Source organism: Rhinoderma darwinii, chromosome 10 (assembly GCF_050947455.1).
Source record: "Rhinoderma darwinii isolate aRhiDar2 chromosome 10, aRhiDar2.hap1, whole genome shotgun sequence".
In the NCBI taxonomy this organism is placed as follows: domain Eukaryota; kingdom Metazoa; phylum Chordata; class Amphibia; order Anura; family Rhinodermatidae; genus Rhinoderma; species Rhinoderma darwinii.
The window spans coordinates 7,451,299-7,465,706 of record NC_134696.1 but is presented as its reverse complement, the minus strand read 5'-3'; the positions used below and the strand labels follow the sequence as shown (position 1 = coordinate 7,465,706).

The 14,408-nt window shown below is 46.6% G+C and overlaps 1 protein-coding gene across 1 annotated transcript in view; it reads right to left on the bottom strand.

Moving 5' to 3' along the window:
- SLC25A33 (solute carrier family 25 member 33) overlaps nucleotides 1-14,408 on the bottom strand; it is a 35,221-nt gene that overhangs the window by 2,266 nt on the left and 18,547 nt on the right. The window contains exons 2-5 of the mRNA XM_075839287.1: nucleotides 6,636-6,821; nucleotides 4,693-4,770; nucleotides 1,675-1,775; nucleotides 27-93 (exon numbers count right to left, since the gene is read on the bottom strand). Coding sequence (XP_075695402.1) covers nucleotides 27-93; nucleotides 1,675-1,775; nucleotides 4,693-4,770; nucleotides 6,636-6,821 — 432 coding nt within the window. The remainder of the gene's footprint in view (nucleotides 1-26; nucleotides 94-1,674; nucleotides 1,776-4,692; nucleotides 4,771-6,635; nucleotides 6,822-14,408) is intronic.

The window sequence follows — 14,408 nt, the reverse complement described above, 5'->3', positions numbered from 1 at the left end:
TAAAACAGCCAGGTCCATAACTTTACCTCCTCTCAAGCTGCATCCGCGTTTTCACCATCCAGATTGGATTCATCATTGTATTTGTAACAAAAGCTGCGAGACAAGAACAGAGCGGATCGTTATATTCCGCGATCGTGAACTACAAGAAGTAAATAAAGACCAGAAATATTATCCTGTAACCGGCTGCATAGTAATAAGGCGATGCAGAAGTAATAAATGACAGGAGTGGTAGTTCTGCAGTATAACACTAGGGGGCGGTGTGCAGCCAGAAAAGCTCTCCTCTCACCGTTTCACGACCTCAGCCCTTTTACGCTGCACATTCCGCCTTCTCTGCAATTACGGATCAATGTTCTGCAGAGCGGCACGTCCCCGCAGTGCTGTCAATGCGGCAGAACCTCTGCAGAGAACAGACCGTAATCTAGATCCGCAGGGCAGGCTCCGGCGGTGGGGATTACTGGATTCGAATGGTTTTGCTGCAGCGAAAAAGGAAAGAGGCGCTATGCACGGATTAAAGGGGAGCTCTTAGGTGGAGCCGTTCTGCGGGTAATTGCATAAAAAGCAATTCCCTAAGTGCCATGTTATCCACTCACTACAGCCCGTAATCTATCACTCACCATGTAACATTCTCCATAGATTCCCATGACCAGACGGCGCCTACATTTCGGGATATTAGGGAATTGCTAACAATACAATTCCCCGATCTAGAAGGTGGCTGTAAACCTGCGCTATAAGCCGGGCTGCAGTGACTCCAGAATGCGTAATCGCTCGCTGCACGGGAAACAATCTCTACCCTGCACCCCCGGGGCAGACATTGTGGTGTGGGCAACGTTGACTTTTATGGGGTCTGTCATTTTACCGGAAAAACGTGTTGCGCTACTTTTGCCAAAATCTGCAACGAAAGGTCCTAACGGAACCCCCAACGTGGATGCGAACAAAGCCTACGTATTGTCAAGTCTCCTATCACAGGGCCGGCCTCACAGTGGATGTGCCCTGCACGGTACCTTCTGTTGGCACCCCTGTACACCCAAACTACATGTGGGTTGGTGGCAATCTATATCTTCTGGACAAAATTATTATTTAATAACCCTTTAATTGGAGGCAGAGGAGTCCGGAGCAAACCCTCAAAGATCATCATCATCATCATCCCTCTGCACTGCTCCGTTGTAATATTGCTATCCAGAGCCGTAACCCGAAGCTCCTGGGCCCCCAATGCAAAATCTGTAACAGCCCCACCCCCCTACCATGTGCCATTTATAATACTGGTGGCTCTTATATGGAAGGGGCCCCAGGCCTGGGTGCAACTGCTACCACTGCACCCATTGTAATTATACCCCTGCTGCTATGGGTACCCTCTAGTGCCAGGACCCCAGTGTGACTGCAACCTCTGCAGCCCTATAGAACGGGCTGTGGGCACAGTAGGTAAAGTAGAAATGTTCGTAGAATCATGCCAAGCCCTTACCAAGAATCCTTTATAGATTTTGCGCCGGGAAGTAATTTAGTTCAAAGCAAAAAAATATCTGCACTCAAACAGGTGGTGAAAATAACTAGACACTAAAACGAGGTGTGAACGGGGCTGAAACACGACCGCTTCTTCCATAAGATCAGGGGTCGTGTAAGGACTTAGAGAGCGGGGCGACCATCGATCATACGTGATGCAGGTAGCAGAGCATTTACCTGCGCATCCTGCAGAACACATGTGCACAATGTTACTGTTGGGAACAAATATGGCGTTGAACTGCTCCTTGGCTTTCGAGTACGATGCAAAATAGACGGCCCTGCGGAAAAAAAGACGAGAGATCCTGAGTGACTGCAGAACAGACTGTGTACAAAACACGAGCAGCTGACATGTGCGCTGAGCCGGAGCCAGAGCCAAACCACGCCGGGAGCAGAGCCAGACTTAAAGGTGCAGCGGATACAACCCGGGGGGTGACACAAGGAATGGGTAATGGCGGATACCAATACAATACATATAACGCGAGCGTGCGAGTTACGAGGCCACTGTAAACTAAAACCCCTTTTACACCGGGCGATAATCAGCTGCTGCAGCGAGCGCCGATCAATGAGACATAGTTGATCGGCGCTCGTTTGCTCGGGTCACACGGAGCTATGGACAGGGACGAGCGGTCATTACTCCATACATCATCATCATGTCTGCAGCGCGTCCCCCTATTTACACATCGAGATGCGCTGCCGACAACCAGAATATTTCACTTTTTTAAAACGATACGATCAGCAGATGATTGAGTGGAGTGTTTGCTCGTTCATCTGCTGATCGCTGCCCTGTTTACACAGGACAATTATCGGCAACGAGCGTTATATGAATATTGTCTGCCCGATAATCGCCCAGTGTAAAAACCCCCTTTAGGCCTCGTTCAAACTGACCCCCTGACGAAGCCAGGTGCGAAACGCGCAGTCAGAGTATAGACTCCTAGATTTTCTATTGAGCCCTTACACCAACTGCTCCGCTTTCCGAGAAAAGCCGATCAGAAACAAAGCGGCTCAGCGCCCACCCGAGCGCTTCTGCCGTTTCGTTTTAGCGATCGGTGGGGTCTCAGTGCTCGGATCACCACCGATCAAAACTCATGACAGGTCAGAAGATTTTTTGAACGTTTAGTTCCCCTTTAATGCTTTGTACCACTATTTGTAGTTATATTTTTTGCTATATGGTTTGGTATTCTCCATCGAGGGACACATTATAGGCTCGTGTATCGGTTCTGGTTCCCCAGTGCCAGGATTACGACCAATTCGATATGATGGATTTGATCTAAGACGTCATAGTCTTTTCTGGCTTAATAAACTCACACTGCGTTTTTGTATTCCGTTAAAACGTATCCACCGGGAATAGCTGGTGATGTATACGTTAAACCGAGGCTGTTGCGAATGCCTTAAAGGAACACTCCGGTGAATTATTTTTATTGTGGCCCCCGTTTGGCAAATACACTTGGTAAAATATAGGGCATGTCAGCCTCTTACCGGGCGCTTTGTTGCCGAACTTCATGCTCCGTTCCTGGGCCACAGTTCTGTCATGTGACCACAATGCGACTCCCTCATTCCTACAGCGTCTGCGGTGCGGTCACGTGACAGAACGGTGGCCCGGGAATGGAGCATATAGTTTGGCAACAAATCGCCCGGTAAGAGGATGACCTGCCCTACGTTTTACCGAGTGTATTTTCCAAACAGGGGCCACAATAAAAAAATAATAATTCACCGGAGAGTTCCGTCACCTTAGACTATAAGGGTGCGCTCACACATTTTATTTCCTCAGCGTAAACATCCGCCGTGGAAAACATGACAGCGTCAGCCTGTGGGAAAAATATTCCGCCACGCACGAACTAGGGAAATCCGTCTGTTTGTTAATATTTTTCCTATAGGCACACATTGTAACATTTTCCACAGTGGAAATACAATGCAAGTCCGCCAGGTGTGAGCGCGCCCTTATGGCATGGGTTTAACGGAAACGTTCGCTTTTGCCCTACCGTATACATCATATATATAGCATTATATCCTATGGGTGACGGATCCTACTATTAGGCATAGACTATAACGGGATGCGTGTAACCACTACGCATACGTTGAACGGGTGGCATACGTTGGCATCTGTCACCCATAGCTTTATATGGATCCTTTTTTTTTTTTTTTTTTAGAAAACTTTAATTTTTTGCAACATACGGACGTAGGTGACATTGTGTAGCAAGTACATAATCTTCTTCTTCCACGCATTGTAATAGTCAGTCGTCTCCAACTGCTGCAAAACTACAACCCCGTCAGGGCATGCTGGGAGTTGTAGTTTTGCAGCAGATGGAGAGTCACAGGTTGGAGATCATTGCCATCAACAGCCTACCCTCCAACATTGGCCATCCCTGGAATACCCTTCCACCCGCAGTAGTAGTGGCTATGGTGCAGCAGGTGGAGAAGCCTCGGTGTAATATAATAGACGGAAGCCCTGTTAGGTATTTTTTTTACAAAACAATTTTTTCGCTATATACGGACAGATACCGGCCAGATGCCAAAAGGACATTATTTTAGCCTTGGTCTGACTAATGGACAAGTTTTCCGGTGTACAAACTAAACGCAGGACAAGAAGGCAGTGTGAACTCAGCCTGACACGCACAAATGAAGATGGACTCTACGGACTATGGGAGACCACATGAATACCGGAGACCCAGAATCCCCAAAACACCCTATAATATCCCCATTATCCAATGCATTATTAATCCTTGTTATTATTAGTTCTCCGTCCTCACGGCTGCGCTCTCCTGCGTCTATATAAGATATGTAGCAGAGTTCAGGGGGTGGGGGGGTTGTTTTTCTTCAGGAGGCAGCAGTGCAGTAAAGCAGCAATGTAGGAGCGGACTGTGCACTCATCACCTACAGATAACGGAATTACCCACAACAAAGCCATATAGTCGGGAAAAGTACTAAAAGCCAATGTACTCTGGTCAAGGACGGGTTTAGCGATCTCAATCAGAAGCAGGTCTGATCAGAACCGATCTCCTATTTCCCATAATGCAATTCTTTCCCAATCCTCCTTGAGATACAGATATCAAAGCAAGAATGAGACCAGAAGAAAAGGGGAGAGTACAGCGTGCTTGGGAAACAATGGCGTGGCTGGCGCTATACAAATAACGATAAACACTTCCACTCCTGACCACTGGGGGCAGCGATAAACCAAAGAAATCATCCTCCGCTTACCTGGAAGGAGCCACACCCACTAGATTAGGACCCAGTCCTCGGAAAAGAGATTTTGGTCCTTCTTTTTCTAGGATGGATCTAAAAAGATAGAAAAGTAAATAAAAATAAGGGTTCAATAAAACTGGAAGACATTATGCTGTAGAGTAGGGCATTTACTAGGGTGACCCACAAGGCGGACTGTACGTCTGTGCCAATGCTCTCATCTAGTCATTCAATTTCGACACATGACGGTCATTTACTTAGATCTGAAACATTTTTGGGAAATTTATGTTGCAATTTTTGTTTAACATCTGACTACATGCTGAGACATAATTCACACCAGGAAGCTAAAAAGTGTAATAAAAACTTCCCCAAAAGTTCTGTCATTCTGTCAAACTAGGTCAGACTTCCGGCTCAGTGCGCTCAGGCAGGTGCGGATCCGCTGCAGACAACCAGAGTAACCAGAAAACATCATGAATTGCCGATATGGAGAGGGGGATGGGGCACCATTTACAGTCTCACTTTACTGCTGGCACCTGACTGGAGGGGGCAAATGCCCCTTTGCTACATAAGAGAGCAGCGGGACCAGGATTTTGCATTGGGGCCCCTGGAGCTCTGAGAAACCAATTAGGCGGCGCCTGTCAGATCGCCAAGAATGGATAGACGGTGGCGATAACGGCAGAGTTCTCTGCGCGCTCGGTGTCGGGTTCAGATGAACGGATAAACATTTCAATCTGCAGGATTACGCCTGGAATATTCCGGAGAGAACGGGTCGCAGCGTGTTACGGCGAGTCAACACAACTCTGCCGGTGAAAGGGTCGGCTACGTGACAGGCGCTGGGACCGATACCAAACATGAAATACTGGCTCCAGTGCATTCCTATACAGATAACAGACGGGACGCAGCGGTGCGATGTGCTGCAGCGACAGAGCAATATCAACAGGACACTGCAGCGGGAGGCATGATACATTATAATGTGCCAGGTGCATAGGCCAGGGGTGTAACAAGTGACCACGGGGCCCCATAGCAAAAACTTAGACTAGGGCCCGCTCCATCAGGACATGAGATTTCAGATTATTTGGTCTCTATTCTGCCCCCGATGTATTTTCTGATCTGGAGTCATTTTTTTTTCCTATCCTCCACAGTGATCACTCACTGCACCTCATGGGCCCCTTCCTTCTAGGGCCCCATAGAGGCTGCTACCCGGGTAGTTACACCAATGAGAATATGAGGTGACTATAAATATATATGTAATATTAGGTCCTGTTCACACTGAGATTTTTGCAGGCAGTGAGAATTTCTTCAGGAATTGTGAGAGATTTTGAACGAGCGCCGCAAGTCTTTTCTACCTTGATTTCATTGGGAGGTCAGAGGCGGAAACCATGGCAGGAGAGGACATGCCGCCTTGGAAAACAAACACCTCCCATTGATCTCAATAGGGGGCAATGTCTGACTTTTTGCGCTGATTCAGATGCGGTTTCCGGATCAAAATCAAACGCCAAAAAAGCTGTGTGAACAGGGCCTTCTATAGAAAATGTAACATTGTGTCGCTAGAACATAATCTTCTTCCACGCATTATAATTGTCAGTCATCTCCAACTGTTGGAAAACTACAACCCCGTCAGGGCATGCTGGGAGTTGTAGTTTTGCAGCAGTTGGAGAGTTACAGGTTGGAGATCATTGCTATCAATAATACAGGCTGTGGCCAGTCTACCCTCCAACACTGGCCATCCCTGGAATACCCTTCCACCCGCAGTAGTAGTAGTTATGGTGCAGCAGGTGGAGAAGCCTCGGTGTAATGTTATCGTCATATTAGGGAATTGCTGCTTATGCAACTTCCCAACAGTGTGAACGATGGTCAGTGGGAGCAAAGGGAAGATATCAGGAGGAAAGTGGCACCGCAGCTGGTACTGCCCGGACTCCGCAAACCCCAAGAACGGATTATACGACAGCACGAGGACTTACTTGAGAACCTGCAGTACGCTGGGAGAGACGGCCGTGGCGGGTCTCACGACTCCTCCGCCTCCGCTGAGGGTTCCCAGCTGAACCTGGGGATAGTAAACTGGTTGGAGGGCGATTCCTGAGGACTGTAACCGGGTCTTAATCACCTCCAGGGGACATGTAACAATGGCACCCACTGTGCCCGCACACCTGCAGAGAAAGAATAGGGGGTCAAAAAGACGAAATCACAGTAAACATAAACCCCCCACCAACCTATTCAATTAATTCTCTCCTACTGGGATCGTCACTAAGCTTTCCCAGACCCCTGAATGGCCAATCTGCCCAATTCACACTTTGTAGGTTGATGCAGTTTTTCCCTAATCAAATTAAAACAAAAAGAAACGTAATCAAAAGTATAAGATGTGAACTAGGGCTTATGCAGAGCGGGATCATAACTGCCGTTCAGTGGTCTGGGAAAGCGGAGTGTAGCATGCGGGATGTTTTTACATTTTCGGGGGGGGGGGGGGTGTTCTTTCCTTTTTAATTTTTAACTATTCTTGGAAGTCTAAACAAATAGTTTTCACGTCTTCTCATAATATGAGAGTCGCGTCCGGCGATAAGGAGGAGATAAAAAAAATTACACAAGGTCATGAAAACGTTGTTTACAGATCATCGTGGGAACGGAGCCAGCGAGAGGTTAAACGTTGTGAAGGAAGTCGCCAAAACGCCGACCACAGAACGAGCCAGAGACTCAATGTCCCCGACCGTCGTCCCTAATGTGCGAACAGTGTAGTGGAAAACCCCGGCCCGGGGCCTCAGGGTGCACCAGTCTGTGGGGGGGGGGGGGGTGCAGCATCCTCATTATATGCACTATAGCAGAGACCCCCCCCCCCCTCCCGTTGTGGTGGTAAGGGCAAGGGCGTAACTTGAAGCTTCGGAGCCCCAATGCAAAATCTAAAACAGGGCCCCTGACTACATGTGCCATTTATAATATTGGCGTCTTCTTATGTGGCACAGGGGCATTTGCACCCCCTCAGGCTCAGAGGCCAAGGCTTCACCTCTGCACCCCCTATAGCTATGACAAGTCCTGCCAAGCCTCCTTCAGCAGCATTTCTGCTTTTAAGAGGTTGTCCAGAGTTAGAAAAACATGGCTTCTTTCTTCCAGAATAGCGCCACACCCGTCCGCAGGTTGTGCGTGGTATTGCAGCTCAGCCTCATTTACGTCAATAGAGCTGAGCTGCAATACCGGACACAACCCAAGTACAGGCGTGGCGCTATTTATGGGAAAAAGCAGCCATGGTTTTCTAATCCTGGACAAAAGACCGGAGTACTTTGATATAGACTAGTCGCTAGGGAATTGCTGCCCAACAAACCCATTGAAAAGACTGGTTGCTAGGCAATGTATCCCTAGCAACCAAACTGTCAGAGAGGACTCAAATTAAAGCTGGACTGGCGGCATGAAGAGACTGGGAGAAGCAGCAGCCGCCGCATCAGGTCATCCACAATAAGAGATTTGTAAAAATACATTTTAAAGAGGACCAGGCCTGTCTTAGTAAACTCTTGTATCCCTCATGAAGTAATTCTGGAGCATATTTGGCAGTTTGTGTTGTGTCATTCCTCTGTTACTCCTCCTGGAAATGTATGAATAAATTGACAGCTGGGTGTTACCATTTGCCCTGTCAAAGGAGGGGGGGCCCTACAGAGTCTGAGATGGACAGCATTGATTGGACAGTGTCAGACTGTATAGGGACACACCCCCTACTGGTATTACCCAGTGATCAATTCATTTCTAAATTTCTAGGAGGAATAACAGAGGACCGGCACAACGTAGCGTTCTTAGAAAAGATGCTCCAGCGTTATTGTATCAGGGGGAATACAAGTATTTACTAACAGACATGTCAGGAGAGGGGACCGTCCCTCTTTAAGGGGAACTCCTCAAACAAATACACCTCAGCCTCTAAAACGGAACTTCACGTTAGTACCCAGCTGGTGCCAGGGGTAGCCCCTGGTGTTGTTGGTGCGGAGCTGGCAGCCATATTTTAGTTTTAAGGGGGAAATTGAATACAAGATACATTTTCTGTGCCAGGTTTGCCCTCCCCCGTTTACGTTCTACCCCTTTACTCCGGTGTTTGGGGTGACCCCGCTCATCCTGCAGGTTTTACGGTTGTGTTTTGGTTTGTTCTTTGTCCTCCGAGTCCGATTCCAAGTAAAAATCCTTTTCACCTGAATTTCACAGTTACTTGCACTGGGGCGGCCGCCAATGAACTTCTGTTCCTGGAAGGAGTTCTGACAGGTTTCATACGGCCGGTCCTCAGTATTTCCTCCTCCTCCTCCTAACCTGACAAGCTGCAGAGGTATTCCACACCCGCACACAGGGATTTCATTCATATTCTGGTACCGGATCTGTGATGTTCTGTTACTCCGGGCAACCATCCAGATACATCACTCTGCTGGTTGCTATGGGCAACCACCATTCTGCACTGGATACAATGTAGCAATTCGCTAGTGAGATCTACATTCTAGATTAAGTGCAGGCCTGGTGACGGCAAACTGCCCCCTCCTCCATAGAAAACACAGAGATAGTCTGTATCGGAGGTATGACCCCCCCCCCCCCTCATGCCACCTTGTGATGCCCCCTGTTGACAGTGACCCAACTGGCAGGATATATGCTGAACCCGCGTAACGGCTGCCACACAAGGCAAATTTAGTTTTGCCATCATCTCCTCTGATATCCGTCGCTGAATCACATTGCAGGTCATGAGCGGCTCTTATATGACCCCCGGGCACACAGTGTTTGCGCAGCTAGACCACAGTCCTGGCAGCTGTCGGCATCACGTGTCTGTCTATTTAAATCCATGTTTTCCTCTTCTCCCCAGGAAGGCTTCATATTTTAATGGTTAATCCCCAATAACTTTGAGACCTCCAGGCGCAGAATGGCATGAGCAGGGTGTATTTTGGCAGTTTCTAGTAAAGAAATAAAGTCTTATACTCCATTCACATCCAGAGCTGCATTCAACATTCTGCTGGTTGCTCTTGGAAACAGACAGCAGTCAGGACTATCAACAGCATTATACAGTGCAAGTGAGCACCCATGATGCACTGCAACAGGAAAGGAGCAGATTTGCAGATGCAGCTTTAGATGTGAATGGAGAAGGACATACCAAAGTCAGTGAAAGAGTTAGTAAAGTATTTCCAAAGTTGCACAATAGTGTGTGAAACGCAGAAAAAAAAAAAAAGGGATCAATTACCTCAACCTGTAAACAAAGCGTTCTTCCCCTTTACCTGTCTAAGTGTGCCGTCATACACGGCACGTTTAGGAAAAATGTTACTTTTTTTTGCGGTTCTTGTTGACAAAAAAAAGCTGCGGGCAGATGTTAGCTGAAAATGAAAAGTGAAATATTGGACGAACACGATTTATTTATTTTTTTTCTAAATACATGACATTTTGTGTGTCTTGCGGTTTTTGGGTCAGTGGCGGTTTTTAAATCGCAGCGAGGGGTTGGTTTGTTATTGTTTTTCTCCTACAGGGTTTTTCTTTTTGCCTTATCCAAACCACAAGTGTCAATGTGTCATGCGTTTTATGCCATATAAAAAAAACAAAAAACTAAAGAAACGCAGGTACTAAAAACACACTAATTAAAAAAAAAAAAAAGCCAGAAAAAGCGCAGGTACCATATATATAGAAAACATTGTTTTGTTTTTATTTAAAAAAAAAAAAAAAAAAAAAGGCTGCAAAAATAAATGTAAGCGGAAATGTAACAGGAATCCGGAGGATCCACGTGGATTGGGGGGGGGGGGATGTTCCCTCATCGCCATCCACTTTCTAAATTTGCAAGTGAAATATGCAGCAGAGCCTAAAAGCATTCTCTGGAATCGTTCTGTCGCCGCGGCCGATTACCATCTGTATCATCACATTGCCCAGCCGGCCTGAGCCTCCAACGTGACGTCCAGCAGCACAAACAAAACAGGGCCTGGCTCAGCGCAAATCTCTCCGGAGCGCTCAATGCAGCACAAAAAAAATTAAAAAAAATCTGTGTTCTGCTCACCAGTCATCCTGCCGTCAGCACCCCTACTCCTACCATCCTCCTCAACCTGCAAGAGTGGTGGCATATACCAGATATACCCATAAACAGCCATTTTGAAGAAGGCAGGGAGTAGTAGTACCGCACAAGGGCAAGTTCCTAAAGAGGACCGGTCCCCTTTCCGGACATCTGTTTTAATAAATAATTGTTTTCCTCATGAAACAACAATTTTGGAACATATTTTCTCAGAACTCTGCGTTGTCGTTCCCCTGTTGTTCCTCCTAGAAATTTATGAATAAATTGACAACTGGGCGTTACCATTCCCCCTTTTCAAAGGGGCGTGTCTACAGTCTCACTGTGTCAGCACTGATTGGACATGGTCAGTCTGTGTAGGGACACACCTCCTACTGGTAACACCCAGTTGTCAATTACTTCATACATTTCTAGGAGGAATAACGGAGGAACGACAATGTAAGGTTCTAAGAATAGTTGCTCCAGAATTGTTATTTCATGGGGAATACAAGTATTTACTAAAACCGACACATCAGGAGAGGGCCTCTGAAAAACCATAAGACAACCTGTAGCAGGATATTGGACTTCACCAGCTGTTGTGGGACTACAAGCCCCAGGAACGCCGAGCTCGAGTGCTAAAAACAAATCCTCATGGAAACTCCATAAAGGATGTGCTCTACAGAGATCTCTCTAGACAGATGTGTTGCCAATAGCAACCACAAAGTCATTTTTGCTATAGTTTGGTTGCTAAGGGCAACCTCCTTCTTGCACTGGTTACAATGTAGCAGGTCGCTAGTGAGATCTACAGCCCTTATAGCTCAATTATCTCCATGCACGGCCATGAGGTCTATGGAGGACACTGGGAAAAAAAATTGTATGGACCCTTCCCAATCGGGTCTACACTAAGCTTGATATTGATAAGAATCCTGTGTGGGGAGGCCCCAAGTAAAAAAAAAATTACCCCCACCCCTCGCCATACAGTGCACCAATAATACCGTCACACGGTGCAGACATAGTGACATCATCGTAAGTAAGCCCCGCAGCCAATCAGATCAAGAGGTGTCAGGAATCGGTGTGATGTTTGCGTTAACCTTCATTTCTACAGGGAATGGGACACCAAAGAGCTGGACACTCCTGTCCTGAGAAGGGGATAGGAGGGGAATGAACTAGCACCAGGAGGGGGCGCTATTTTGATTTTTGCTCTGGTGTCCTCTGTGTGGTCTGGATTGCCCTCCCTCTCTGCCAAGTCGTACAAGTAATGACCTTCTGGACAAATACGACTTACACGCCCAATCCTCTTAGCGCTGGGTAATAAATATTTCATTGGAAAGAAATGAAGACGCAACGTCAAAACGGAACGAGAGCGAAATAGTCGAAAACACGAATGAAGTAAAATCCTACATGGCATTACCCTCTGAACTCACCCAGCTTTCTCAGGCTCCTGAATGGCAAACCTAACACGTTCTAATATTTCTGCACTAGGCACATATGCCCTTCAGGACTCTAGAAAAGCTGGGTGACTCCTGGGTGTGGCAGTCCTCCTTCCTGTTGCAATAGTTCACCAGCACGGGTGTGAACAGACTGCTATACTGAGCGGACGTTGCCTTTTAATGATTAATCGACTCCTGTCTACATTGTAAGGACTCCGATTCCGCCTTTGTTTTCTGTTATCACCCAGTCGCCCAAGTGTGCACAAAGTTCACAGGCTGCGGCACATGATGCAACATTGCACCAGCTCCCTGCTGGAAAATATACTCAATGACACCAAGAAGGAGAAGATCAGGAGCATGGAAAGGTCCAGCATAAATATAGAAATATTCAGCCTCAGCATTGCCCAGGAGCTGGCAGCGCCCCCGAGGCATCATGCCGTACTCAGTAAAATTTCTCAGCGATATTCTTAAAGGTGAACTCCACCCTGCACAACAATCTACACCTTATCGAAAGTAAATTCTACATAAAACGTGGAGTAACCTTATCAATACTTTGCTTTATTATTTATTGTGGTTTTCTTCTCCAGTCACACCCAAAGCTTAAATTCAAAATTCTGCTGGTTCCCTGTTATGAGAGAAGTGCATTATGGCAGCTCAGATGACAGTTCGGGTACGTTCACACTGCTTATTTTCAGCCGTTTTTCTGGGCATCAACGACTCAAAAAAAAAAAAAAAGGAAGCTGAACGCCTCCAAACATCTGCCCATTGATTTTAAATGGGAAAAACGGCGCATAAAAAGCACCCCGTAAAAAAGAAGTGCATGTCACTTTTTGAGCCGTTTTTCATTGTGCCAATAGAAGAGCAGCTCCAAAAACAGCCACAAACGTTTGTGGTTTCAAAGACGGCAGAAGATCAGAGGCGGTTTTCCCTTGAAAACAGCCCCATATTTTACAGCCGTTTTTCGTTTTGCGTGTGAACATAGCCTTACATCTTAACGGTTTGGTCACATGATACACAGACTGCGGTTTAGCTCCAACCGGCAAAATCCGGAAGGCAGCTCTGGATGTGAATAGAGAAAAAGACATGAAATAACTCAAAACCTGTACAAGTGTCTGCAAAGTTATTCAACTAAAAACTATATTCCATAGTAATATTTGTGGAACGGGGGGGGCACCGGTCTAGTTTTATTCACCCCTGTATGACGTCACCAGTCAGTTATAGAGCGTTGTGGGGGATAGAATGACAAATGACCATTTATAACGGAACGGGAAATTATTACAGCAGCTGCAGTAAAGTGGCATGCAGCATGCACATCGACAATTATAAAGGGTGCTTCGCTTTGGACGACCCCTACTTGTTAGAAGAATCCCTTGACAATAAGAAAATAACAAAGTGTTCTCCTGCTGGGATCCCCAGCGATCAGTTGTGATCTGTGGGGAAACCTGGCAGTAAGTGTTCAGTTTCCCTGCAGCGCCAACACAGGGGAAATGAAGTATTACACAGTGTCCATTCAAATCAATGTGTTGTCGGTGTAATACAGGACAGGTCCTCCAGAGAGAGACGCTCCAAGTAACCGCTTCCCCCCCCCCCCCCCTAACCAAGAGAGGAGTGTCCCGAAACAGCGGACCCCCCCCCCACTATTAACTCACAGGAGTCTGACTCCCACAGATCATACACGGACGGCCTATCCTAATGTCAGACATCAATGTTTCTTCCGGGAACACCCCTAGAACTATGTATATATTACATACACTCACATCTATATATCTTGTGTGCGAGAACGTATGGAAACAGCGTGACAAAGTCAGCAGAACTCCGGCTGTTTATTCTTCTAAGCCGCTCCTATAGAAACATTGATGTGATTGGTCGGTTTGTTGCGTGAGAAGGAGATGAGGTTATTACGATCTAAAGAATTCATACTATACAATAATATACAGTTCAGCAGAATGCGGTGTAACATCCACTACAGCTATATGTAAACAAGGAGTATTTAGTGTATAGTGAAAAGTTCTGCGACATAAAAAAATAAAAAAATGTTGGAAACGACGCCAATCAAGAGGCGTCTAACATGTCTAGAGAGATGCGCCAAATTTATCATACGGTGTGCATGACTGATAAATTTGGCGCATCATCTGACTGCCGGGTCTAAGTTTACACAGTCTAAATCTTACAGAGCTTGGTAAATTTGCCCTTTTCTGCTTAAGGATCTCTGTTGCAGTCAGTGAATGGAAACGTTTGTTTTGTTTTTTTTTAAAGTGGTTGTCAAGGACTAGGATAACATGGCTGCTTTCTTCCAAAAATAGCGCCACCCCTGTCCACAGGTTGTGTGTGGT